The following is a 25,683-nucleotide window of genomic DNA, read 5'->3' as shown; positions in this document are numbered from 1 at the left end:
ATACTCTTCTGACTTGGTGGTGCACATGTAGCCTATAACCTGTTTTAGAGCAATGTAATCATTGAATATTGTAATAGCTTTCATCTTTCATTGTCTGCTTATATGCCTCCTTTATTTATCCTACGGTTCTGACTTGGTTCACAGGGAAAATACTGTAAAAACTGCCCATGTTCTGAATTCTGTCGCTGTACATTTCAAAAGTGCTGAACAAATAGTAATAGACTATGTCCATCCTAGCTCGCTCATTAATGTCTTAATCGAAATTACGGATTGCCTCTTATCCGCTCGTCCACCCCTTATGCCATAGTTTGTACATCTCAATTGTCACTATAAACCACGTTTATTTAAGCAAGTTAGCCATATCTATGTTTTTTTTAAAGGCGGTAAATTAGGCTGAATTAACTGTTTTGCTGCCAGACAAGGCTCCGCTGATAGCCAGATGTAGCAGTGGTAAGGTGTTGGGACTGCTGTTAGGACTCTGCTGTTGAGCTAGATTTATGTAGGCCCTAACAGTTTGTGGGCACTGTTTGTCACCGTTATAGTGCAATTCATGTATTGTTTAATGCTGTGTAGTGGCTTTGCTGGCATGCATAAAAAAATTGTGTTTGCTCACCAAGATCTACATGCTAAAAATCACCACTGCTAGTTATCACACTAATAAACTGCAAAATAAGATTAATTTATTTAATGTCTGTGAATTGTGTATTTATTTCATGTTTAGTGGCAGTTTAGGAATTACATTTGGAAAGTTTGTGCCAATGAAAACATTTCCAACTCAATAAATGCATAGAATAGAACGTATATTACATTTTTTTATTTCAAAGTACATTAAATCTTGGAACACACTTCAATGATTAAATACACAGGAAATAAGAATTCCTTTGCCTCTATTCAGTTACAGAAAACAAATAAAATGTGTATGATAAAGCTGTGTTGAAAACAAGTCATTTTGGCATGGTTTCTTCTCAGCTAGTGTTCCTTAAATTAACAAAACAAACAAAAAGAAAAAACCTAATTAACAAAGAAAACAAGATGCTTCAAACTATTCAACACTAGAATACAAAAACGTAGCACCTTGTACCAGTCAAAATATATATATTTTTTTTACTGGTTTGTAGTGGATAAGAAGCAATGATATTGAGTGGGGAGACTCAAGGATATGATAAAATAATCATTCAACTTAATTGAAAAGGGTATAAAATATTCCTCTCCCCAACAGCTTCTTTTGGATCGGGAAGGCAGACAGTGCAAAACAAAAACTTTGAGGAGATTATTTCTCTTATCAGGTGAAGGTGATGACTACTTTGATGTCAAATATCAGTATGTTGTAGTTCATGTTACACAAGCCTCATCCACAATATTAGAATACAATTCCCACTGTATATTTGATGCCAAAATATGACCAACCTGCCAAAATAAATACTGTACATTATGTGCTGCTAAAATACGAAGTAAAATTAGATCTGATGGTTTACATACAATGGTTTCTAATAAGGAACTAATGCTAACCCTAAGGCACTGCTCAAAATAAAGCTAAATAATAAACAAAGAGATGTGAGGCACTGAGATCTAGCTATGGAAACAGGCAAGACACATGACCTATCATGTCTCCACAACTAAAACGCAATACATCAGTAATGACAAATGGAACACCAACAGCCATACCAATTGTAGCATTGACTAGGCCTAAAATGTTACTAAAAACACTTACAGACATTTCCCCTACTGGCTGAACTTTTACTGACCAGAGGTAACAACAACCAGGTCTGCGATAGGCCCACAGTGTGAATGATAACAATACTGTGAATGATAACAATACTATGCATGGTGATGCTATACGCACATTATACATACTGTGAGAGAGGCCACTCAGGATGGGAGTTCCACTCACTATCCCTTTGAGACCCCGGCTCTATAGTATCTATCTAAAATGTAGTTTAATGCAGGTATCGATCAATAGACATTTTATTTTCAGTCAGTGCAAAAACGTTTGAGTCAATGTTAGCTTAGCATAGTTAGACTGATGACTACACTCACACCCCTTCAAAACACACATATAGAAAACAAAATGAAGAAAAGAGTCGTCAAACACCTGTGCTCTCTAAAGTCTTATAGTAGTGGTGGATACAGAGAAATACATATAGATGTGCTCTAGGTTACTGGATCATCCGGACATGGATAGCAGTGACGGAGCTTTTGTGTAATGTTTCAATAAGCAGTTCTGGCTACAGTAACAAGGATACATTTCTAGGGGTGATGGGTGGGTTACATTCAGCATTTACACGCAAACACGTTTGCTTTCCTTTGAGTTGTACTGTACTGATGAAACCACTAAGTGGTGCTAAAGCACACATGAAGGATTGTTTAATTTCGAAGCCGCATATCCAAAAATGTTGTGTCAAAGGCAACACCAACAAAAAAACTCATTAAAAAAAAAAAAGTTCAGAAAATCTGTTTTGTTCAATGTTGCATGAGAAATACATCCAGGAAAATACATTTGTTTTACATGGGGCAATTTAAGAATTTCAAAAAATATATTATTAAAATTAGATCCCAATCATATTTGGTATGAATGTATTTACTATAAAGATGAATTCTTAAGGAAACCAATAAATGCTCAATTAAATATTTAATACTAAAGATATTCATAACTTAAAATCCAGTGAAAATCTCACTTTTAAAAAGTTGACATTCTGTTAACTCGTACTCAAATAATGTTGCTGACTCGTCCTATACTTGTATTTGTGTACAAAACATAAATTGAAGAGAAAAAAAAAGGACTTCAAAAAACCCACATCAAACTTGTATCTCAACCAGACTATTAAAAAAATGCTTGCAATTTTGTCATATAATACGATATCGCGTTGGCTCATTGGCTGAGCTGGCCAATCAGCTCTCTATTTGCATGACCGGTATACACCCAAAACATTCTGTTGTTGGGGTTCACCCATACCACCAACAAAGAAAAGCTGCTTCTTAACATAATTACTATTTCACTCATATTGTAATTAATTAAATAATTCATTATAGGTCATATCTCAGAAATCTGGACAGTTTAAATATTTGGGACAACAAAGGGAGAATTATCTTATTTAAAATGACATCTTAGGCTGTTCTCTGAGAAAAGTAAAATACTGACATAGGATTAACTTACAAATAAAGTAAAACCACAAACTCCAACTGCTGTAATGACAATTTTAGGAACAGCCCGTATAATAAAAAGTTCACTTCTTCTGTGTACATTGGGGGGGAAGTGTTCCGTGAACAAAATGTTGAGCAGTACATGCAAAATCAACAACACTTAATGATTTACTGTACATGATATGCGACTCTGCATTGCCTATTCTCATAGCTACCCACAACAATGTAGTTACTGCCTGGGCAAATATGTCATCTTGATCTTCGTGCATTTGTCAAGTAACACATCTCTGTTGCCAGTGGAGACAGAACATTGGTGATCCTTTGATACAGAATAATCAAGTTATTACCTGTTAAATACTGTTTTAAGGGTCCCCAAGGACTTTAAAAAGAAGATAAATAACTTAATACTGAAGAAAACATGGTATTAAGCCCATTAAAGTCATAGACAGCAGCTTTCAATGAGATTATGTCCAGTTTAGAAACGTGGTTAATGAATCTAGTCCATCTGGAGGCTTTTGTCAGATTTTCTTGTTGGGTCCTAATGGTGACCTAAGTAGTATAGTTGCAGCCTACTTCATGTCACTGCATTACTTCGCATCTTTCCCAATCATTAAAACTGCCAGAACATATAGAGGTAAGACGCTAAAGTGTATTTACAAATGTCAAGCAATAATAAGTAATGGCCAAATACGCCAATGTATAATTTTGTACTCAACTTTCCTCATATAGTGAAAATGGTCAGGCAGCTAGTATGATAGACCTTCACTCCATACTCTCTTCAGCACCAGATAAGACACCATTTCCACCATGAGAAAGTGAACCCAGACCCACATTGTAAACCTCCCAGATGCACAAATAAAACGTTAATAAAATAAACACATGAAGAAACGCAACAAAAGTGTGACAGGTGTTGCTATGTACCATGCTCAAGCCTGCCCTGCAAGTGTCCTGGCTGTGCATGCCACCCTTTCCCCGAGTTCTAAACACACACACAACGCTCTTTCACACTCACACAAACACACACACATATAGACTCCAGTCCTCTATGAGCGATATTTATACATTTTATAACAAAATTATGACATGGCGATAGGGATGGAAGACAGGTCAGTTTCCCTGATGCCACAACAACTCCTGATGTGATAGGAGAGGCATGGTAGTGGGGTGGAGACTGAGACAATGGTTATCCAATGAGCTCTCCCAACTGCCTTGTTGTGTTACGTGATGTCATAATACTCTCCAAAAAGGATCATCTAAGGCCACACTGTTCATCGAGAAAGGAGTGTAAACACTGCAAACGAAGAGGAGAAAAGACAATCAGCCACACGCACATTTTTTTTTTAAAGGTCCATTATGTAGTTGTGTGTATTACCCGACATTTCAGATAGAAATTAGAGTTATAGATCTGTCATTCTCATTGAAAGCAAGTGTGATAAGCAGTAGATCCATTCTTTGTGCAATATTTCTATGCCTCCCCTCTAAGTTTCTTTTTTGCTTCTTTTTACTTTCGGTTTTCAGCTTCAAACAGCTGAAAACTACAATATTTGGGGTTATTACTTGTTATAAAGATATTCACAGCAGTTTGTTTGTTGTATCACACAATCAGGCAAACATTTTAGAAACCAGGAAACGACGGAGCTATTTCTACCTAATGCTCACTTAAAAAAAAGCAAAAACAGTAGTACTAGATAGAAGAATTTTCCGACAATGTTAGCCTATAGGTTAGGGAGGAGTGTCTGTGTGTAGGAAATAGAGGTAAGATGGAACACACCCCTTTATTTAAGGCACTTTAACAACTACTCCTGGAGTCCTGTTTAGGAGTCGATCCCCTGTTGAGGACTTCCTCTTCCTCCTCCTCCTGTTCCTCCGTCCAGCCTCCCAGACGCAGCGGGGTGGGCATACTAGACAGGTGAACTGCTGTGTGGCCGCTGTGCGTCTGCGAACCTGATTGCATAGAGGGTCGGCGCATAAGACAGTTGATCAACTGGATGTCATAACCTAACATGCATCTGACTTAGCCGAGACCCTAAGTAAAACAGATGAATGACTGTTACGTACCAGTGTTGCTGATTAGACCTCTCATTGGGTTCTGCCACTGGCCTGATGTCCTCTGGTGGGGGAGCGAGTTCTGTTGGTGGACCTAGAGACAGAAAAGGACACACTTGTGTGTGTTTGTGTGTGCGTACTAGGGCTGACCCCATTTAGTCGACTGGTCGATAGGCTGTTGGTGGACTGAGAATTTTTTAGTCGAACAGTTGCAAAAATCTTTTTTTTTTATGGCACGTCTTGATTGACGCCTGTTTCAGTGGACCATTCCGTTGCGGAGGCCATGGAGATGGCATACCAGTATCACCACTAGTACATTTACTGTTAATTGCCATCATTTCGAATCTACAATGTTTGTTTGGTTACCGTAATTTCTGTTAATGCATTCAATATTATTATTACTATAGTCTTTTACAGTTCTCATTGTCAGGGTGGACACGCTGTTTGCAGAGGCTACAATTGTGAGAAACAAGTTTTGGTTTATTTCATTCCATTTACGAGTTGTCAATTTTTTCACTGTTTGGAGCGCTACTGTCAATGTTGAGGAAGGATACGCACCCGATTACGTATAGAAGTGAGCCTTGGCTGCTGGGCCTGCATGCAAATGTAGGCTTATAAATGTGCCCATTTGGGGATCTGATAGTATTTCTGATCGTCTTAACTCACCACCACTAATGAGCTGTGGAGCTTCTAAGTCATTTTTTCTTCACCTCAAAACAGCAAGTAAAGGAAGTCTGTTTTTATATCCACTGAGAATGACAATAGTTCCTTAATTTCGCATACTTGAAAAATATTTCCAGCTCTCTCCCTTTTGATAATCACTCAGTGAGAAAGGGAGAAAAAAAATGTCATGCTCTGATCCGGTGGAAACGTCATAAAATAGGCCTACCTGATTACTTATTATCCCTTGCGCAAATAGCCTACAGCTGTGCCTGTCCAGAGCTCACTGGCTCATGAAACTCCAGAATACTTTAATATTTTAAACAATGTTGCAAATTTGTTAGTACAATGTTTCAAGTTCCTCGCAGAAAGGTCATGCGTAGTCAGCTGCAACGTTTTTATTTATTGACTTTATGTATGCTATTTTTACATAGTCCCATAGGGCGGCGCACAATTGGCCCAGCGTCGTCTGGGTTAGGGTTTGGCCCGGGGTAAATAAGAATTTGTTCTTAACTGACTTGCCTAGTTAAATAAAGGTTCAATAAAATACAAAATAGTTGGCAATATTTGATTAAGATTTGTATAATTTTTCATTTAGATATAACCTTTATTAAATCACATGACAATAATTTTGAGACAACTTTATTATAAAATAAATGAAACTGTTCCACGAAAATGTGCATATGAAAATCATAACTGGCACGCGGATCGGTAGAAATGACAAGATAAATTGGCACTCCAAATGGAAAAAGGTTGCCGACCCCTCGTATAGCCTATTACTGGCAACTTCGGGAGCGTAATGGCAGAAGCAGCAACGGGAGGTGGTGGTTCGAGAACAGGTTTTGTTTCTTCTGGTTAGGCTACCTTGATCTCTTGCTCCCTCTTGTGTAATATCAGTGTCTTAATTATTTAATCAGTGTGCTTAAAGCATCAGACAAGCTCAGTAGCCTACATAACAGTTGATTTTATTAAAAACACATAGGCTGTGTCTATATATGGAATAACACACTTATTAAAATTTCGACCAGCCGATTGGTCGAAAGAACAGACGACTCTTGGTCGACCAAGATTTGTTTTAGTCGGGGACAGCCCTAGTGTCACAGTTAAATAAACATAAGGACCCTGAGGTCATCCCTTTGAGGTTACCTACCTCATGCATGTAAATAGCATGGAGACTCATCTCGGCCAAGGCAAACTCTGAAAGCATTGTCGTGCTCCTGATCCGAGAGTCACTGGCTGACATGCTGAGGAAATAACAACAAGCTATTATTAGCAAGCCTAAAAAAACATCTAAATACACTGTTATTCATCACTTAATCCACCCACTTTCAACTAACCTCAATATCAAATGAATAACACACTTTTGGCATGCATGTATCTAATCAAGCAACACTTTTGTGTTATAGAACAACCTAAATAAACATTGTGTGTTGTGGAGTGCGTTTGCAGAGCGTGGCGTTTGTTTACCTACCTGTCGATGACAGTGCGGTCGCTGCAGTACATGGTGCTGTCGGGGTGGGTGGAGGGCAGGAGAACATGCGAGTGGGATCGGCTGGCGTGGGGGAGCTGGGAGTGGGAGATGGACAGCGAGGCCAGGACGCTGGCGGCGGCAGAGGCAGCCGTGCTGGGAGGGACGAAGCGGCGGTCTCGGCCGGGTAGGCCTGACGCGGTCAGAATAGGGTGGGCCAGGACACTGGCCAATAGGTTGTCAGGCTGGACAGGAAAACATAACCCAGAGATACAGAGGTCAGTATACAAGAAAACTGACAAATAACACAACATAATGTAATCTAATACTAAACAAAAATCTTTGAGAAATGACAATACACTGACATCATTGTTGGATGAAACCGTTTGAATGAGAGTAGGGGTGCTGATACAGAGTGTTGAGGCAAATATCTTCCTGTGTACTAACTGTGACTGACTAGGAATTGGTGGTGGTGAGTTAGTCACTCACTGCGTTGCCGGACTCGTTGGAGAGCAGCGAGGAGCAGAGCGGGGCCTCAGAGAGCAGCAGCTGGGTGGGGGGTCCTCCCTGAGCGTCCTGGTGCACCTTCTCCTTTAGATGGCTGATGAACACTGAGCTCTCTTGGGGGGTTGCCAGTGGGGGTTCTTTATGGTGAAGTGCATCAGGGACAGCTCAGTCTTGCCGTTCTCAGCCTGCTGGTACACAGATGCCTCTGTCTGGCCCTCTGACATCCACTGCAAAGACAACCGGTTATACATCACTCACAGGAACTTTGCCCAACAAAAATATGAATTAACACCATTATACAGAAGTAGTCACTAATATCAGGACAACAACACACACGAAGTGAAAACTGATTTGTAATAGCATGTACAGTATGACTGAGAACTTGCCGATATCTGACAATTAATAGTGTTAGTCTCTCATTTCAACATGCAAAATTACAAATGCTTTCGTAATAATGACACGATAAATCTTTCCCAATACGGTAAACATCCTAAATGAGTGAACGGTAAAGCAGCAGAGGCGACCTGAACTCACCAGTGGGTTTCCGTGGCGGCGGATGTCCATCTGTGCGAAGGAGCAGATATCGCCAACTCCGACCACCTCCACGGTGAAGTTCCTGAAGAAGTCGATGATCTCCAGGGACTTGTTCCTCAGGAGGAAGATGAGGATGAAGGGAGTGACAATGGGGCTCAGCAGTTCCTCCAGGATGAACACCTAAACAGACAGAACACTGGTGAGTTATACTAGAAAAGGATTCGTATTGGGAAGATATGTTCAGACTTCAGATCCGCACGCTTAAAGGGATACTTCGGGATTTTGGTAATGCCCTTAATCTACTTCCCCAGAGTCAGATGAACTCGTGCATACCATTTATATGTCTCTGTGTTCAGTATGAAGGACGTTGGAGGTAGTTTTGTGAGCCAATGCTAACTAGCAATGACTAGAAGTTCTTGGGTATCTGATAGCATATAGCCTGCGACATCCTTCATTGATGTCAATGAGAGAGTTGCGAGAACAGCGAAGCACTCGGATCTCAAGTCTGACTACTTTACATAGTGTCACCCAAACAAATGTTTAAAGTGCTGTAACATCAATTCGTTCCTGTGTGGGGAGTGTCATATTATGGTCAAATCATTTGAATTGGAGTGTACATAAATAACTACTTACAATTAAAGCACTTGTTTAGGTATTGAGTCATTCAAAGAAGTCAGCCTATGTTAAGCCCTTACATGTCTGTTACAAGAACAATTTAATCTCAGACTGTATGCCATAAAGCCATATAAAGTTCAGTAATTCCTTTCCATCTAAGGTGAAGCCAATGAGCCGTCTATTTACTGTCTGGCCCTTCTCACCCACCGCTTTGTACTGAAACAGCTGTGCCACCTCGTCCCGGGTCTCACTCTTGTTGGCGTTATCCCTCCAGTGGTCTGGCATGTAGTGGATGTGAGCCAGCACACACTGCAGCAGCTGCTCTGGGCACCACACCATGTGTTCGTCTGGGATGAACGACCTGAGAGGGCATATTCACACAGACATCATCTCTCTTTTTCACACAACACATATGACATGGATCATGGACGGACTGGTATGTTTGTGGGTTTAACATAGGCTGAATTTCTTTCTTTTTTTTTTCTCCCCTAGAGCTCCCTCCCTTCTACCCCTTCGCTCATTCCTCATCAGATGTGTTAGAATTGGTAGAGTGGCAACTAGGTTGAGCTGTTCCATTCCAACTCATCCGCAATGGGAAGCGGGAAGGAACGACTTCTTTGAATGAAACACAATCACAAATCACTACAAGATCATCCAGAGAGGTCACCATTCCCCCTGTGGATGCCATTTTGTCTCCTCACTCACCTGGTGATGGTGATGACCACACCCAGCACGGTGATGGCGGTCAGGATATGCTGCACGGTCAAAACATCCTCGTCATACACGGTCAACGCGATGAGTACAGCCAGCACCGAGCCCGAGAAAAACGCCACGTTCTTGGCCAGCACGGTCAGCAGCGGTGAGGTGAATGAGTTCATGTACTTGGAGGTGGGCTTGTAGCCGCGGCCCAGTCTGCCGTGCAGCTCGTGGTCCAGCTCGTTGAAGTGGCGAAGGTAGAGGCGGCCGTACAGGGACCAGCGGCGTGCTCCCAGACTCCCAGGCTCCCTCCTGATGACCTCGGTGTAGCTGAAGAAGGCGTAGAGCACCTGCCACACCAGGATGAAGGGGCAGAGGAGCAGGTTGGCCACGCCCATCAAAAGAATGACCCGGCTCAGCTGCTGGGCCAGCTCCAGGCGGTTGCCTGCACGCTTGTACTTGGGGTGCAGGTTCCATTTGTTCTGGAAAAGCGACCCCGGACCCCAGAAGAGAATCAACTCAAAGTTGTACTTGAGGCCCTGGGTGAGGAACACCAGATTGCCCAACAGGGGGAGCTGTAACTGTACAGGTAACAGGGACTTGTTGACCATGGCTACCATGTAGTTCTTGAAGCGCAGGATGCGGTGGTAGATGTCCAGCTCAGTTAGCTCCTTCTTGTGGATGCACATCTGCTGCTCCCGCTGCAGGCTGATCAGACGGTCCTGCACCTCCTGCCACGTGAAGTTACACAGCTCGCCCTGGAATGGCGAAAGGGCAGAGGTCAAAGGTGTTCAGAGATTGTACAGTGATAGGAGGGACTCATGCGTAAGGCAAGGGCATGATGACAAACATTTATCTTGACGTCTTTTGAAACCATTGTAATCCAAGCAATCTTATTTTGCTAAAACAGTTGCTAAAACTACCTTGAAACATTTGGCAGATCACAGTTTCATGAGACTGTAGGACCACGCCTTACCATTCTGATCTTCAGTGCTTTGATGTAGAACTGTCGGATCTCCCAGTAGTGGAGGATGTTGCAGAAGACCTTGATCATCCGGTAGACCCAGAAGATGGCTGCCATGATGAGCAGGAAGATGATCCAACTGTTCTCCTTGATCCTACAGAGGAGAAGAAAGGATGACAAAGGGGGAAAAATAAATATTTAAAGAGATTCATGTTTTTGGTCCCTGTTTGACATCAGTGGTTCATTCCACGTAGTGGAAAATGCATGCGTTTGTGAATCTGTATACAGAGGTGTGGGAAGAGCCATCCATCAGCTGCATAAAGAGCAGGTCAAAATCATTCATTTTCACCATTGATGTATGACCAAAATAACCATCTACAAATGAGAGTAAAGGAGCCTTATGAATCTGTTGCTTTAAGACTCGTTACGGGTGACCTGAACCAACCACATGTTGTAATTAAGTTGTGGGGCCTGAGAGGTAGAGCTCTGCAACCCGCCCAGCCTGACGGGCATGTTTTTTCATCAATAACTAGGGTAAGGGCAGGGCTCGGGTATCACTAAATTAATCACTAACAGTTTGAAGCTGAGTCATTTGCGCGTGCTCTGCTGCGCAGTACAGACATATCTGACTAAGATCATAACATGGTGTCAGAAGTGCTTCAACCTCACATATAAGACAGGAGAGATTATTTCACAAAAAATAAGTTTAGAGATGACGAAAAGTAGCTAACAGCTGTCTCATGTCTCTTCATTAAGCGGAGCAGCCCAAGCGGCGCCGTTGCTATGGATACTCACAGACTCAGGGCCGCCATAAGCTGAGTGCATGCAAAGTGACAGAGGAGCAGCTAATGGACTTACAAAATGGCGGAAGTTATTTCTGATTGAGGCAGGAGTTGGCAGAAGCAATAGGGCCTGGGTAGGGTAGGGCCTGAACGTCGCTTGCATGGGTAGGGCTCGGGCTTAAAATGCATGCCCGTGCAAGGCTCTACTGAGAGGTGTGTTCAGATACTGCACTCCTGTTAACAGTTTGTGGCTTGGATGTGTCTCAGTAACAGTCTCTCCTGCGTAACAGAGAATTACTAAGAATCAGCTGGTAAAGTATCCCATTTCAAAACACAGAACAAGTCACCCACAGGTTATCATCTAGTAAACATATTCAGGGGAATAAACAAATTCAGGGGTTTAATTTTGAAATTAAAAACCAAATACAAACAACGTTGTGACAAAGTTAGGCTACTTCCTGATTTGTGTGACATCTCTTTCATTTCAAGACCAACTCAATGATGAAACAGAGAGGAGTTGGGGGGAGCAGACTAAGTCAGTAGTTCTAAAATGGTGGGACATGCTGTTCCTGGGTTAGAATTCCTAGCAGTGGTGTGTAATCATCTTCTATATAAACACCCATTTAGTCACTGACGTTTTTAAGGGGGGGTCAACTATAACCCCGCAGTCTAGGATTGTGTGCAGAATCAGATTGACGATATTGCAAAAGACAAGCAAGATGGTTTATCTATTTTGGAAAAAGATTTCGCTGTGGGGTCTGGGTCTTGCTGCAGGACTAGGGGATGTCATGTGGTCCACAGGCTGCCTGCCCAGATTTCACAGTGATTCCTTCCAGCTACTGAGTCTCACCATGCAGAGACTATCCATTACATGGTTTTCCCTGGTACTACTCTGAACACAGATACACAAATAACCTGCTCCAGGAACTGGTCATCCACTACAGGCTGGCGGTGTTGCAACTTGCCTAGTGTTTACAAGTGTTTTAGGAGAAGGCTATGTGAATATGCAGGGCTACAAATCAGTCATAGCAGGATATATACTTAACTGAATCTTTTTTTTTTTTTTACACTTAATTTAGTATTTTGAAATAAACAGTTAAAATGTACAGTAGTTGCTAGGCTGTATTAAATCCCATTGACAATGCTAACTAAATGCTAATGAGCACATCAAATCAATTTTATTTGTCACATACACATGGTTGGCAGGTGTTAATGCGAGTGTAGCGAAATGCTTGTGCTTCTAGTTCCGACCATGCAGTAATATCTAACAAGTAATATAACCTAACAATTCCACAACAACTACCTTATACACACACAAGTGTAAAGGAATGAATATGTACATAAAAACATATAAAATGAGTGATGGTCGAACATTTTATACAGTCTCAAACACCACGTGACTGGGGACTACAGGGAAGCTTCATAATGAAAAATGATGTCACAGGTGAAATGAAGCACGCAATCTTCTTTATCTCCTAACGTATCGCACAAGTTGACTGCAGGCACTTAAAAAGAAGCTACAAATATTCAAATGTATGAAAGATAATGAAAGAAATTGTTTCAACGCTGTTGACGTTATTGAAAAACCATCCCGTGGCTATTTCCAAATAACCCAGTATGTTGCACGGAACTTAATTTCTCTTTCAGATATGTCTTTGACAGAGAAGTCATGACTACCAAAGCTTTCGGTAGGCATAACTAACTAAGCTTTTCAACACAAGGTTTCACAGCACGCATTCCTCAAATAACTCAGGATCAAATTTCACTAAAACAGCAGCCCTTCCCTCGGTCCACTGAACACAATTAGACTTAAGTGCCGACAGCAATCCAAATTAGTTCAATTAATGACCACTTTCAATTAGGTAATAGGAAATGACAATAATACTGCCACTCAAAAGAGCTCATTTTACAATTAACATCTCTGATACACAACTAAATGTATTCATCATAATGTTCTGAGTGGAAGAATAACCCAAAGGCGATGTGAAAGTAGGCCAATGCTCTGTGCTCCACATTGTATCTCTATGAATGTGAGCCTATCTTACAGTAAAACCATTTCTCACAAATCTAATAAGCAAATATTAGCCTCGGAATGACTGGTCATAATTACATTACGCTGGATAAATTAAATCCCATTTTTCAGGCCTGATGAAGTTCTGCAGGCTCTTAGATATATACCCTGGGATTACTGTGGCTTTGTCAATTCCCAATTTAAATGAAAAAGGATTTATATTCTGACATTGGTTGTGGTAAGACAAGTGTACATCATACGCGTTGAGCCAGATCTTCAGTTTCTTGGCAATTTCTCGCATGGAATAGCCTTCATTTCTCAGAACAACAATAGACTGACGAGATTCAGAAGAAAGGTCTTTGTATCTGGCCATTTTGAGTCTGTAATCAAACCCACAAATGCTGATGCTCCAGATACTCAACTAGCGTAAAGAAGGCCTGTTTTATTGCTTCTTTAAATCAGGACAACAGTTTTCAGCTGTGCTAACATGATTGCAATTAATTATCCTTTTAAAATGATAAACTTGGAATAGCTAACACATTGGAACACAGGAGTGATGGTTGCTGATAATGGGCCTCTGTATGCCTACGTAGATATTCCTTAAAATCTGCCGTTTCCAGCTACAATAGTCATTTACAACATTAACAATGTCTATACAGTATTTCTGATCAATTTGATGTTATTTTAATGGACAAAAAAAAAAGTGATTTCTTTCAAAAACAAGGACATTTCTAAGTGACCGCAAACTTTTGAATAGTAGTGTATATATACACATACAGTTGAAGTCGGAAGTTTACATACACTCAGGTTGGACTCATTAAAACTCGTTTTTTCAACCACTCCACAAATTTCTTGTTAACAAACTATAGTTTTGGCAAGTCGGGTAGGACATGTACGTTGTTCACGACAATACATTTTTCCAACAATTGTTTACAGACAGATTATTTCACTTATAATTCACTGTATCACAATTCCAGTGGGTCAGAAGTTTACATACACTAAGTTGACTGTGCCTTTAAACAGCTTGGAAAATTCCAGAAAATTATATCATGGATTTAGAAGCTTCTGATAGGATAATTGACATAATTTGAATCAATTGGAGGTGTACCTGTGGATGTATTTCAAGGCCTTCCTTCGAACTCAGTGTCTCTTTGCTTGACATCATGGGAAAATCAAAAGAAATCAGCCAAGACCTCAGAAGGAAAATTGTAGACCTCCACAAGTCTGGTTCATCCTTGGGAGCAATTTCCAAACGCCTGAAGGTACCACGTTCATCTGTACAAACAATAGTACGCAAGTATAAACACCATGGGACCACGCAGCCGTCATACGCGTTCTGTCTCCTAGAGATGAACGTACTTTAGTGTGAAAAGTGCAAATCAATCCCAGAACAACAGGATGCTGGAGGAAACAGGTACAAAAGTATCTATATCCACAGTAAAACGAGTCCTATATCGATACAACCTGAAAGGCCGCTCAGCTAGGAAGAAGCCACTGCTCCAAAACTACCATAAATAAAGCCAGACTACGGTTTACAACTGCACATGGGAACAAAGATCGTACATTTTGGAGAAATGTCCTCTGGTCTGATGAAACAAAAATAGAACTGTTTTGCCATAATGACCATCGTTATGTTTGGAGGAAAAAGGGGGAGGCTTGCAAGCCGAAGAACACCATCCCAACCGTGAAGCACGAGGATGGCAGCATCATGTTGTGGGGGTGCTTTGCTGCAGGAGGGACTGACTGGTGCACTTCACAAAATAGATGGCATCACGAGGAGGAAATGTATATAGATATATTGAAGCAACATCTCAAGACATCAGTCAGGAAGTTAAAGCTTGGTCGCAAATGGGTCTTCCAAATGGACAATGACCCCAAGCATACTTCCAAAGTTGTGGCAAAATGGCTTAAGGACATCAAAGTCAAGGTATTGGAGTGGCCATCACAAAGCCCTGACCTCAATACCATAGAAAATTTGTGGGCAGAACTGAAAAAGCGTGTGCGAGTAAGGAGGCCTACAAACTTGACTCAGTTACACAAGCTCTGTCAGGAGTAATGGGCCAAAATTCACCCAACTTATTGTTGGAAGCTTGTGGAAGGCTACCCAAAACGTTTGACCCAAGTTAAGCAATTTAAAAGGCAACGCTACCAAATACTAATTGAGTGCATGTAAACTTCTGACCCACTGGGAATGTGATGAAATCATTCTCTCTACTATTGTTTTGACATTTCACAGTCTTAAAATAAAGTGCCGATCCTAACTGACCTAAGACAGGGAACTTTTACAAGTATTAAATGTCAGGAAGTGTGAAAAACTGAGTTTAAATGTATTTGGCTAATGTAAACTTCCGACTTCAACTGTATATACACACACTATCCATCTACCAACACATCTATTAACAGGCTGACTACACCGCTCGCGTCGTGTGTGTGAGCATTGCAAAATAAATTCAGAAATCTATATTATTCATTTATTGCACCCACACTGCTCGCGCGTGCCAACGAGCGTCTGCGTTGCCAAAGGATAAAATAGAAGTCAGTTCTATTTGTGACGCAGATCGTGCTGCAAGTCCTGCCTCTCCCATCTCCTCATTGGTTTATAGAAGCAGGTACCCACATGCCATCTCCTCATCGGTCATACCCACGTGGGTGACTGAAAGACGAACGAGTTCAGTGGCGGTAATGCACCTAATTTATGAAAGTTGCCAATAGCAATATAAAGTCAAGAGAAGAAAAAGACTAGAAAGAGGAGAGATGACTAGAAATGATTCAGTTGACCATTTTATGTGTGGATTAATTGTCGGAGTAGAGGACCTTGTGCATTTCAGGTAAAATAACAACTCAATGTTTATATCCCAGGACAAATTTGCTAGCAGCAGCAAGCTAGCTAAATAGGACAAATTAGCCAGCAAGTGCAAGCTAGCTAGCTAAATTACCATAAATGTTTAATGCTTTTCGACCTGTCCCCAAATTAATGTAATTGGTTCAGAGTTTGTTTTGATATTTTAACCTGCGTGTCATGATCACGTTTGGTGTGGGGGGACAAAATAAATGTATGCACTATGGGGCACGCACACAGCCGGTTTGGGTTCTGTGTAAGACAACACTGATTGACATACCTCTCAGTGCACTGCTGGCTTGGTAGGATGGCATCAGGCAGAGTGACCTTATTTCTGTCCAGGGGGTTCTGGCCAGGTCCTGTGTGGTTCACTGCCCGATTGGCAAACAGGATATCATACTCCACACAGTTGAACAGGAATGTTGTGAATGTGACCACAAACAGGAACTGACTGCAATAAGGAGTTTGAGATGTTGGGGTTAAACATTAGCCGATATAAACCTTGAATATTGTCTTAAAAGTAAAAAATATCTTACAATAGCATGAGAATTGTAAATAAATCGATATACTTACAAAAGTTCAAAGAACTCTGATAACATCATACAGGCAAAGCCATTCTTCTGATGGAACTGATAGATGTGGAATTTCAAGTTAAGAAAAAGTATTAAAGGGAAATTCCACCTCAACCTCATTCATTATCTCCAACACCATACCAGTGTCCACATAAGTGAGGTGTCTACATATGTGTTTCTATAAAGACAATAAGGTCCAAAAATATGCTTCTCTGTGACACCACAGGGTAGGATTTAAAGTAAAAAAAGACAGTGATTTTTAAAACCGGCAATGAGTTTAGCCAGAGGGAGGGTATTTTCTTGCTCTCCACGTCACCACAAATCAAACATTTAAAAAAAAAAAAAAAATGTTTGTTTTAACTTTTGATGTCATCATGTAGAACTTTTTTTAAATTTGATTATTTTCTACAAAATGTAGAATTTCAGCATTTTGACATATATAGACAATGAACAGGTTGAAAAGTGGTGGAATTGCCCTTTAAGTGTTGTCACACCCTACAAAACAATTACTCTGAAGTAACCTTTGATGCTTAATCGAATAATAACCATGTATGTTGGTTTTTTTTTTAAAGTAGACCAAATACATCACATGGAGAAAGAAAAAAAACAACAAAGCAACTTGAAGTGAACCAGTCTGGCATCAATATCATTAAAGTACAGAGCATTTGTTCTGGAAGAACACACATAATTGAAAGTCGTTCTCCTGAGGCAAGTGCCTAATTTAAAGTCACTGTGCATCATAAGTTGCATTTGTATCTTGCGACATCATACTGCCTGAATTAGATTAAAATGTCAAAACTGTGTCTGAAATTGCTTCTTTATAAATTAGATCATTAGGTGACAGTACAGAAACACACATTATAAAGCTGCAATTTTAAACATCATCTTGAAAGAAATGTTTCTTTCCAACCCAATAAGCTACAGTATATACAGTGTCTTCGGAAAGTATTCAGACCCTTTGACTTTTTCCACATTTTGTTACATTACAGCCTTATTCTAAAATGGAGAAAAAAAAAGAAGAAAAAAATCCTCAGCAATCTACACACAATACCACATAATGACAAAGCGAAAACAAGTTTGTAGAAATGTTTACAAAACACAAGTATTACATAAGTATTGAGACCCTTTGCTATGAGACTCGAAATTGAGCTCAGGCACATCCTGTTTCCATTGATCATCATTGAGATGTTCCTACAACTTGATTGGAGTCCACCTGTGATAAATTCAATTGACTGGTCATGATTTGGAAAGGTACACACCTGTCTATATAAGGTCTCACAGTTGACAGAGCATGTCAGAGCAAAAACCAAGCCATGAGGTTGAAGGAATTGTCCGTAGAGCGCCGAGACAGGATTGTGTCGAGGCACAGATCTAGGGAAGGGTACCAAAACATTTCTGCAGCATTGAAGGTCCCAAAGAACACTGTGACCTCCATTATTTTTAAACAGAAGAAGTTTGGAACCACCAAGACTCTTCCTAGAGCTGGCCGCCGGGCCAAACTGAGAAATTGGGGGAGGAGGGCCTTGGTCAGGGAGGTGACCAAGAACCCAATGGTCACTCTGACAGAACTCCAGAGTTCTTCTGTGGAGATGGGAGAACCTTCCAGAAGGACAACCATCTCTGCAGCATTCCACCAATCAGGCCTTAATGGTAGAGTGGCCAGACAGAAGCCACTCCTCAGTAAAAGGCACATGACAGCCTGCTTGGAGTTTGCTAAAGACACCTAAAGGCACTCAGACCATGAGAAACAAGATTCTCTGGTCTGATGAAACCAAGATGGAACTCTTTGGTCTGAATGCCAAGTGTCACGTCTGGAGGAAACCTGGCACCATCCCTATGGTGAAGCATGCTGTGGGGATGTTTTTCAGCAGCAGGGACTGGGAGACCAATCAGGATCAAGGCAAAGATGAACAGAGCAAAGTATTGAGAGATCCTTGATGAAAACCTGCTCCAGAGTGCTCAGGACCTCCGACTGGGGCGAAGGTTCACCTTCCAACAGGACAACGACCCTAAGAACACAGCCAAGACGATGTAGGAGTGGCTTCGGAACAAGTTTTTGAATGTCCTTGAGTTTCCCAGCCAGAACCTGGACTTGAACCTGATCGAACATCTCTGGAGAGACCTGAAATTAGCTGTGCAGCAACGCTCCCCATCCAACCTGACAGAGCTTGAGAGGATCTGCAGAGAAGAATGGGAGAAACTCACCAAATACAAGTGTGCCAAGCTTGTAGTGTCATACCCAAGAAGACTCAAGGCAGTAATCGCTGCCAAGGTGCTTCAACAAAGTACTGAGTAAAGGGTCTGAATACTTATGTAAATGTGATATTTCTGTTATTACTTTTTAGGAAATTAGCTTTTTTTTTTTACTGTTTTTGCTTTGTCATGATGGGGTATTGTGTGTAGATTGATGAGTAAAAAAACTAGAATAAGGCTGTGTAACCTAACAAAATGTGGAAAAAGTCAAGGGGTCTGAATACTTTCCGAAGGCATTGTATATAGCCAGAGAAACATGTTTTATCACAACATTTGTTAAAAGGATATTCTTGTGAAAAAGTTGTCCAGATTCTTGATATGGTGCCATGAGTCTGCAAATTAGGGGTGGAAAAAAAAAGACTTAAAAGAAACCATTACTTTTTCCCCTCAACAAAACAGCAACATCAGTTTTGATCAGGTATGATTCGAAGAAAACAATAACTTTAAGTGAATCTAGTGCCTGTGCTTATAAGTGATTGGGGGGAGGGGGGTAGTTACATAGTTACATATAGGGATATTTATTTTTGATGATACATTGTATCGTTTTGACAATATTGCAATATTATTTTTGTGCTAGTTGGCTGTACATGCACCAAAACTCCAGTATTTTTCCTTCATACTTTGTCCTCCATTTTCTTTTTAAATAGGAAGACAATTTGTTTTCAGCACTTTTACTTCCATGACTGATCAAAACTCGTTTTGTCATGGCTCTCATCCCTTTGCAGCAGATACTGTATATGGTGAGCAATATGTTTGGAACATCGAATCACAATAAAATCACAGTATCGAATCACAATACATATAGAATTGTGAGAATCGTAATGCATATCATATCGGCACCTAAATATCGAGATAATATCTTATCGTGAGGTCCCTGGGAATTCCCATTCCTAGTGTTTATAGGAAACTGGAATCGTGCCATTACTGTGTCATTACAAGAAATCACATATCTCACCAAATCATATTGTGCCATAAGATAGCGTTATGTATAGCCCTGAATGCTAGGACGAGATATGTTATGTAATATAACTGGTAGAGTACCTCTCAGGCCCTCTGGCACATGTACTAATAGGTCCTCTTCCCCGTGAGGTGAGTCCTCCTCAAAGTCCTCAATCCGCTGGTACTCCTGGTAGGTTTCTAAGTTGGCCATTGTGCTTCACATTCTCCCTGTACCTCCTCCAACAGGCAAGTTGGGAACGCGCACACACACACACACAGTGTTATTGTGGTGTTTGTTTTCTATGCAGTTACTTGCTAGTTAACAACATTCGTTTAAACGAAATCAGACAGGTGAGGGGGATTGCTAGGTAGTTACTGTACGTTAACTATTATGCTAACGTTAGCTATATAACATTACATACAATGTGGCGTTGAATGATTACCTATCACCAACAAAGCAATAAACCACCAAGTAGCTAGCTATCTAGCAAGGTACCTAGTTAACTGTTCTTACCTCACTCAGCTTATTTTCTGGCTGGTCAGTCAGCCAACGTTCCTTGTTTATCCTTGACTGTCTTGACGTAACGCTGCTACGGTACCGTTACGTTAGCTATGTGGCTAGCTAGCTGTTGTTCCCTTCTCGGTCCATTCGCTGGATTCTGATTTCAAGTGGCCTGGATTTCTACGTTATTTGTCGCGCTATTAGCTAGAATATCCACTGTTATATATATATATATATATATATATATATATATATAAACTAATAACCATTTAGGGTTGATAACTATTTATGGTAGATAACCGCGTTAGCTAGCTAGATCATTTGAGGTGGACTTCCACTGTTCTGTCTTTCACAAACAAACCTCAACAAAACATCATTCGACGTCACTTGGTTTTAACGATCGTCACTTCCTCAAGACGATTTTCACCCCACTCCCCTTTTTACTAATGGCAGACAAAATCGTTGCCAATGATGATCAAGAAAAGGAGCAACACAAAAATTAAGTTATGGCCATATTGTTTTTCGTGACCAAAATGCATGTTTTGTTATTATTGCCATATACAGTAAATTGTAAATGAGATGCATTCTGGGATAGTGTCAACATGGCAGCCTGGATGTTGTTCAAGCTTGTAGCCAAAGAACTAACCCTGTTGTACACTTCTGAGCTAAGTGCTCAGTTTATTTGCATTTTGTTAAATTTACGAGAAAAAATGTCAACACCACAGCAACAAACGATTTATGGACATAGCCACGTTAGGACAACTTGCTAGTCGACTAATGCCGGTAGTCAGCTGATCATGTGTTTACTCGTTAGCCAAACACGTGCAAAACAGTTTATATTGCACAAATTCAGGTAGGTTCCTCCCCGTTTCGTTCAGTTTGCTTCCGTTTAAGAAACGTTTGCAACATAGTCGGCGTAATGAATACGCCCCTGATGAATTAGGCCACCTCTATCCCAAAGTAGTAGTGTCGTTGACTGTTCACATTAAAAAGTGGTGGTAATCGACCATCCAGAAGTTTCCCAATGTACTTGTAACTTGTTTGATTCACATAACAATAAGTATAATGAGAAGCCCACCACATAGCTGTCAAGCTCATGTTGTCCATGTTTGTCAAACTTGCACAATAAAGATCACACTACAAATAGTACAGGTTGTTGTAAATTATACATGTAATCACCCAGAAATTCATCTTAGTAGGGTTTTCTTTTTGAGGATGAACCCTTACATGCTAGTCATTCTTTGACTAAAGGTTGAATATTTGAAACCTAACATTACTGTTTTCGTTTCAGATCACGGCTATACACAACACAATTAGCCAATGCAGGCAACTTCTCTGGACAGCCTAGTAAAGCTGCTGGACATATCTGGGGTCTGGCTCAACGAGCAGTCTGCAAATCGGCCTACAGGACGTCAAGACCAAGGGGCAGTGCGGAAGTTCATCCTGTCGACTGGCATATCCTCTGGGAGTTTGTCAAACCCCAGCTCTTTGCCCTTCTTGGTGCTGTCGTGGTGAGCAACTTAACACTACCCTTACAAAAAAAGATTGCAGTCAGAGTTCAGTATAACTGCAGTACATTGCAGTAATTTTGCAGTGTAACTGCAGTTACAGTGCAGTATAACTGCAGTTCAGTTATTCTGCAATTACTGCGTCCAAAATACCACAGTCAATTGCAGTTTCTGCACAGTTTCAAAACTACAATCTTTTTTGTAAGGGTACTGGACTGTAACATGTAGGCCAAACTCCAGTGGTCGTTGATCTTATTGTATTTTCCTAGTGTTGAAATGTTGAGTGATTTCAGACACCTCAATTGGAATGGAATGAACCAATCATGTATTTTTTTCCCAGCTTGCTTTTGGTGCTGCCATCTTGAATATTCAAATTCCTCTGTTGGGCAATCTGGTGAACATAGTGGCACGCTACATGAGAGAACATACTGGGAATTGCATGAGCGATGAGGGAACCTGCTCTGAAGTCGCTGATCTCCAAATAAGTTGTTCATGATCTAATTTAAATTTAACTGTAGATTGAAGAATCTATATCTGTCAAATACATAGTAAAATATATGGTCATGAAATATATTTGCTGGTTACAGCATCCTGCTTTCTAGGGTAGGGGAGCGAGTAGCAGCAGACATGGGGAAGACCCTTTTTCAATCTTTACTCAGGGATACATACAGTTGCAGTTATTTCTCTATTGCAAGCAGAAGGTAGAATAGACCAGTTCCAAGACATGGAGTTGGGTGACTGACTATATGTCACGAGACCTACTACCTACTGTCCAACTATCAGTCTTGCTAATACAATAGTTCCGTTATTGTTTCAGGCAAGATGTAGCCTTCTTTGATGGCAAACAAGACTGGCATGCTTGTGAACCGTTTGAATGTTCAAGTCTTCCTTCCAACTGGTCATCGTTCAGGTATGGCTGTGTACGTATGAATTTATTGGATAATTAAAAGTAGTAGGCTACTCCAGCTGGAGACAAGATTTACATACATTAGAAATCATTGAGGATAAGAACACAAAGGCCGGAGTCTTATTTCCATTGTGGTGCTACAGCGCCTTCGGAAAGTATTCAGAAGCCTTGATTTTCCAACTTTGTTTTTGCGTTTACAGCCTTATTCTAAATTGATTAAATATTTTTTTTTCTCATCAATCTACACACCATGCCACCATGCCATAATGACAAAGCAAAACAGGTTATTAGACATTTTTCCAATTTATACAACTAAAAAACATCACATTTACATAGGTATTCAGACCCTTTACTCAATAGGTTGTCTTGGCTGTGTGCTTAGGGTCGTTGTTCTGTTGGAAGGTGAACCTTCGCCCCAGTCTGAGGTCCTGAGTGCTCTGGAGCAGGTTTTCATCAAGGATCTCTCTGTACTTTGCTCCATTCATCTGACTAGTCTCCCAGTCGCTTCCGGTGAAAAACACCCCCACAGCATGATGCTGCCACCACCATGCTTCACCATAGGGATGGTGCCAGGTTTCACATAATACATTACTATCTATCTAGGATTCAAAAGGTGATCAGTTGATATGGCCATGTGAAACTATATCCTACTGTGTTTTCCAGTTGGTGAGAGCCCTCAGCTCTGGGGCCCGTGTTTTCGAGTACCTGTCTTTGGAGCCTCCATTTCCACAGACAGGGTGTGGCCGCATCCCTGACAAATCTCTGACAGGATGGGTGGACTTCATGAACGTCACCTTCTGGCAAGACCATGTCAGAAAGACAGTATTAACACAAAGACAGACACACACATTATTTGTATCAGTGAGTGCCATTTTTTTCTTTGTTTTCCTACAGTTACCCAATTAGACCTGGCCAACAGATCCTGAAGAACTTCAACCTCATCATCCCCCTCTCTAAGACTGTTGCTATCGTTGGAGAACCAGGAGGTAATGTCCCATGTGTTTCCATGGAAACATGCACTCAATTAGTCTGATTACATAAACAAAGGGCCTATAATAAGATTGTAGAAACATTAGTCTGAAAATAGTATAATTATATGGAACCTAATGATATATTTATGAAAATTATGTGATTAGTTATGGCTCTCCTACGCTGCAGGGAAGTCTACAGTGGCTTCCTTGCTGGAGCGTTTCTTTGACCCCAGCAGTGGTGTGATCATGTTGGATGGCCTGGATATCCGGACACTGGACCCATCCCAGAGGACAAGTAATTAGATTCATCAATCAGGTAAATATCCTACTGTAATCATTCTATACACACAGCTGTATATGTTTTCTAGTGCATATGAGGATAGATTTTTGGGTGATTTGTTCAAGGATCTGTCTTCAGGAGCTGTTTTAGTATGCTTAGTTGCTATCCTCAGTATGACATGGCCTTTTTATGTGATTTTGTCATAACACTAAAAACAAAGTTACTTTGTGTACATTTTCCTCCCATGCTTGCAGGAGCCTGTGCTGTGATGGAGAACATTTGCTTTGGTAAGCGGGGCCTACTGATGCTGAGGTCATCAACGCTGCCAAGCAGGCCAATGACCACCGCTTCCTCACAGGCTTTCCAGATGGATACAACCCTGTGGTGGGTAAGTGACAACACATTAGTGAGAACAAAACATAGATTTTTGAATGAGTCTCCCAGAACGGCCCAGAACGTTATAAAGTCCTGATTTATTACAAGTCTATACCACTCTAATAAACCCAAGACACACATACTCAATGCATTCCTCTTTTCTCAATCAATCAATCAATCAATCAATCAATCAATCAATTAATCAATCAGATGTATTTATAAAGCCCTTTTTACATAAGCAGTTGTCACAAAGTGCTTTTACAGTAAGTGCTTTTATTGAATATTGTATCTCTGTGGACACACAGGTATCTTCTCTTCCTAGGCTGGAACTCACATGGAATTGCTGAACAAAGGAGGGCTGTATGCTGACCTCATCCACAGGCAGAGATCAGAGGGACAGATGTGAACAGTACTTTGCAGAGCTGCCAACTCTCACTGATTGGCCGTGAGACAAACACACGCATTTGACCCTCTTTTCACGCTCTCACGGCACACCTCTTATATCTCACGAATTGTAAAGTACTGCTTTTATTTTTCAAATTAGTCCATTGTATAGTCAGCACGTGAACCTTTCGACTGTGCTCCAAATCGTTTTGAAATCGGAGCATTTGCGCCTGCAATTTAACATCACGAGTGGAATCTCTATCATTGTACTATCATTGTCCTGTCTTGCCACAGCACTGTGAACCGCTTCACATTGAAGCATATGATTGGTCTAGTTATGTAAAGGATCAAGGTGATTGGATGCGTGTTTTAAAGAAACGCCCCTCAAGATTAGAGTGGAGCTGAATGGAGAGAGAAAATAATTTTCTGAGTTTATAAAACTAAAGAGAGCAGCACGGTAGCGCTGTTTCATGTACAATGTTTTCAACAAAATTAGGTTGCTGTTACTCCCATCTTATTGCAGACTGCAGTCTTCTGACAGCATGTACTAAAGTCGATTTAATCCACACTTGCATTAGTCCCCTCGATTGGTGATTGGCATTTAGACTGTGACAACAAAAAGGCAACAGACAGACCTACAGTATCTTTTAGCAAGGAAGTTTGGTAGGATGACTTGCTTTGTAATTATGAAAATAATTTTGTCAACCAGATTGTGAACCCAATAGTGTA

General features: G+C 40.8%; 2 protein-coding genes across 13 annotated transcripts; one reads left to right on the top strand and one right to left on the bottom strand.

Moving 5' to 3' along the window:
- Positions 1–799: 799 nt before the first annotated feature.
- Positions 800–20,825, bottom strand: LOC106599848 (autophagy-related protein 9A). Its single transcript, XM_014191191.2, is given in 16 exon segments — positions 800–4,432; positions 4,913–5,085; positions 5,200–5,281; positions 6,998–7,091; positions 7,319–7,560; positions 7,805–7,938; positions 7,941–8,049; positions 8,357–8,536; positions 9,179–9,332; positions 9,677–10,425; positions 10,644–10,785; positions 16,544–16,714; positions 16,837–16,901; positions 19,377–19,420; positions 20,130–20,264; positions 20,542–20,825. Coding segments are annotated over 14 exon segments (2,430 nt in total). The 5' UTR covers positions 20,239–20,264; positions 20,542–20,825; the 3' UTR covers positions 800–4,432; positions 4,913–4,930.
- Positions 20,826–20,902: 77 nt separating this feature from the next.
- LOC106599852 (mitochondrial potassium channel ATP-binding subunit) lies at positions 20,903–25,522 on the top strand. Of its 12 annotated transcripts, none has more exons than XM_014191197.2 (7): positions 20,903–21,382; positions 21,821–22,040; positions 23,608–23,744; positions 23,839–23,930; positions 24,103–24,231; positions 24,450–24,579; positions 24,876–25,522. In XM_014191197.2, exons 1-5 carry the CDS (start codon positions 21,327–21,329, stop codon positions 24,216–24,218), a joined length of 621 nt encoding a protein of 206 aa, XP_014046672.1. In that variant the 5' UTR covers positions 20,903–21,326; the 3' UTR covers positions 24,219–24,231; positions 24,450–24,579; positions 24,876–25,522. The 12 variants fall into 12 exon arrangements, 3 of the variants coding, with proteins under 3 accessions (XP_014046672.1, XP_014046669.1, XP_014046680.1); XM_014191194.2 differs by having other exon boundaries at positions 24,450–24,583; XM_014191205.2 differs by having other exon boundaries at positions 24,081–24,231; positions 24,450–24,583.
- The last annotated feature ends 161 nt before the right edge of the window (positions 25,523–25,683 follow it).

Source organism: Salmo salar, chromosome ssa03, assembly GCF_905237065.1.
Source record: "Salmo salar chromosome ssa03, Ssal_v3.1, whole genome shotgun sequence".
NCBI lineage: Eukaryota > Metazoa > Chordata > Actinopteri > Salmoniformes > Salmonidae > Salmo > Salmo salar.
Note: the sequence above shows the minus strand (reverse complement) of the source record. Positions and strands in the feature narration are given on the sequence as shown.

Excerpts from the sequence above, each read along its gene's own strand:
- LOC106599852 (XM_014191197.2), top strand. The coding sequence starts at position 21,327 with ATGTGTTTACTCGTTAGCCAAACACGTGCAAAACAGTTTATATTGCAC. Across the intron at positions 21,383-21,820 it reads TTTATATTGCACAAATTCAG|ATCACGGCTATACACAACAC; the intron begins GTAGGTTCCTCC and ends TTTTCGTTTCAG. Across the intron at positions 23,931-24,102 it reads TATCGTTGGAGAACCAGGAG|GGAAGTCTACAGTGGCTTCC; the intron begins GTAATGTCCCAT and ends CCTACGCTGCAG.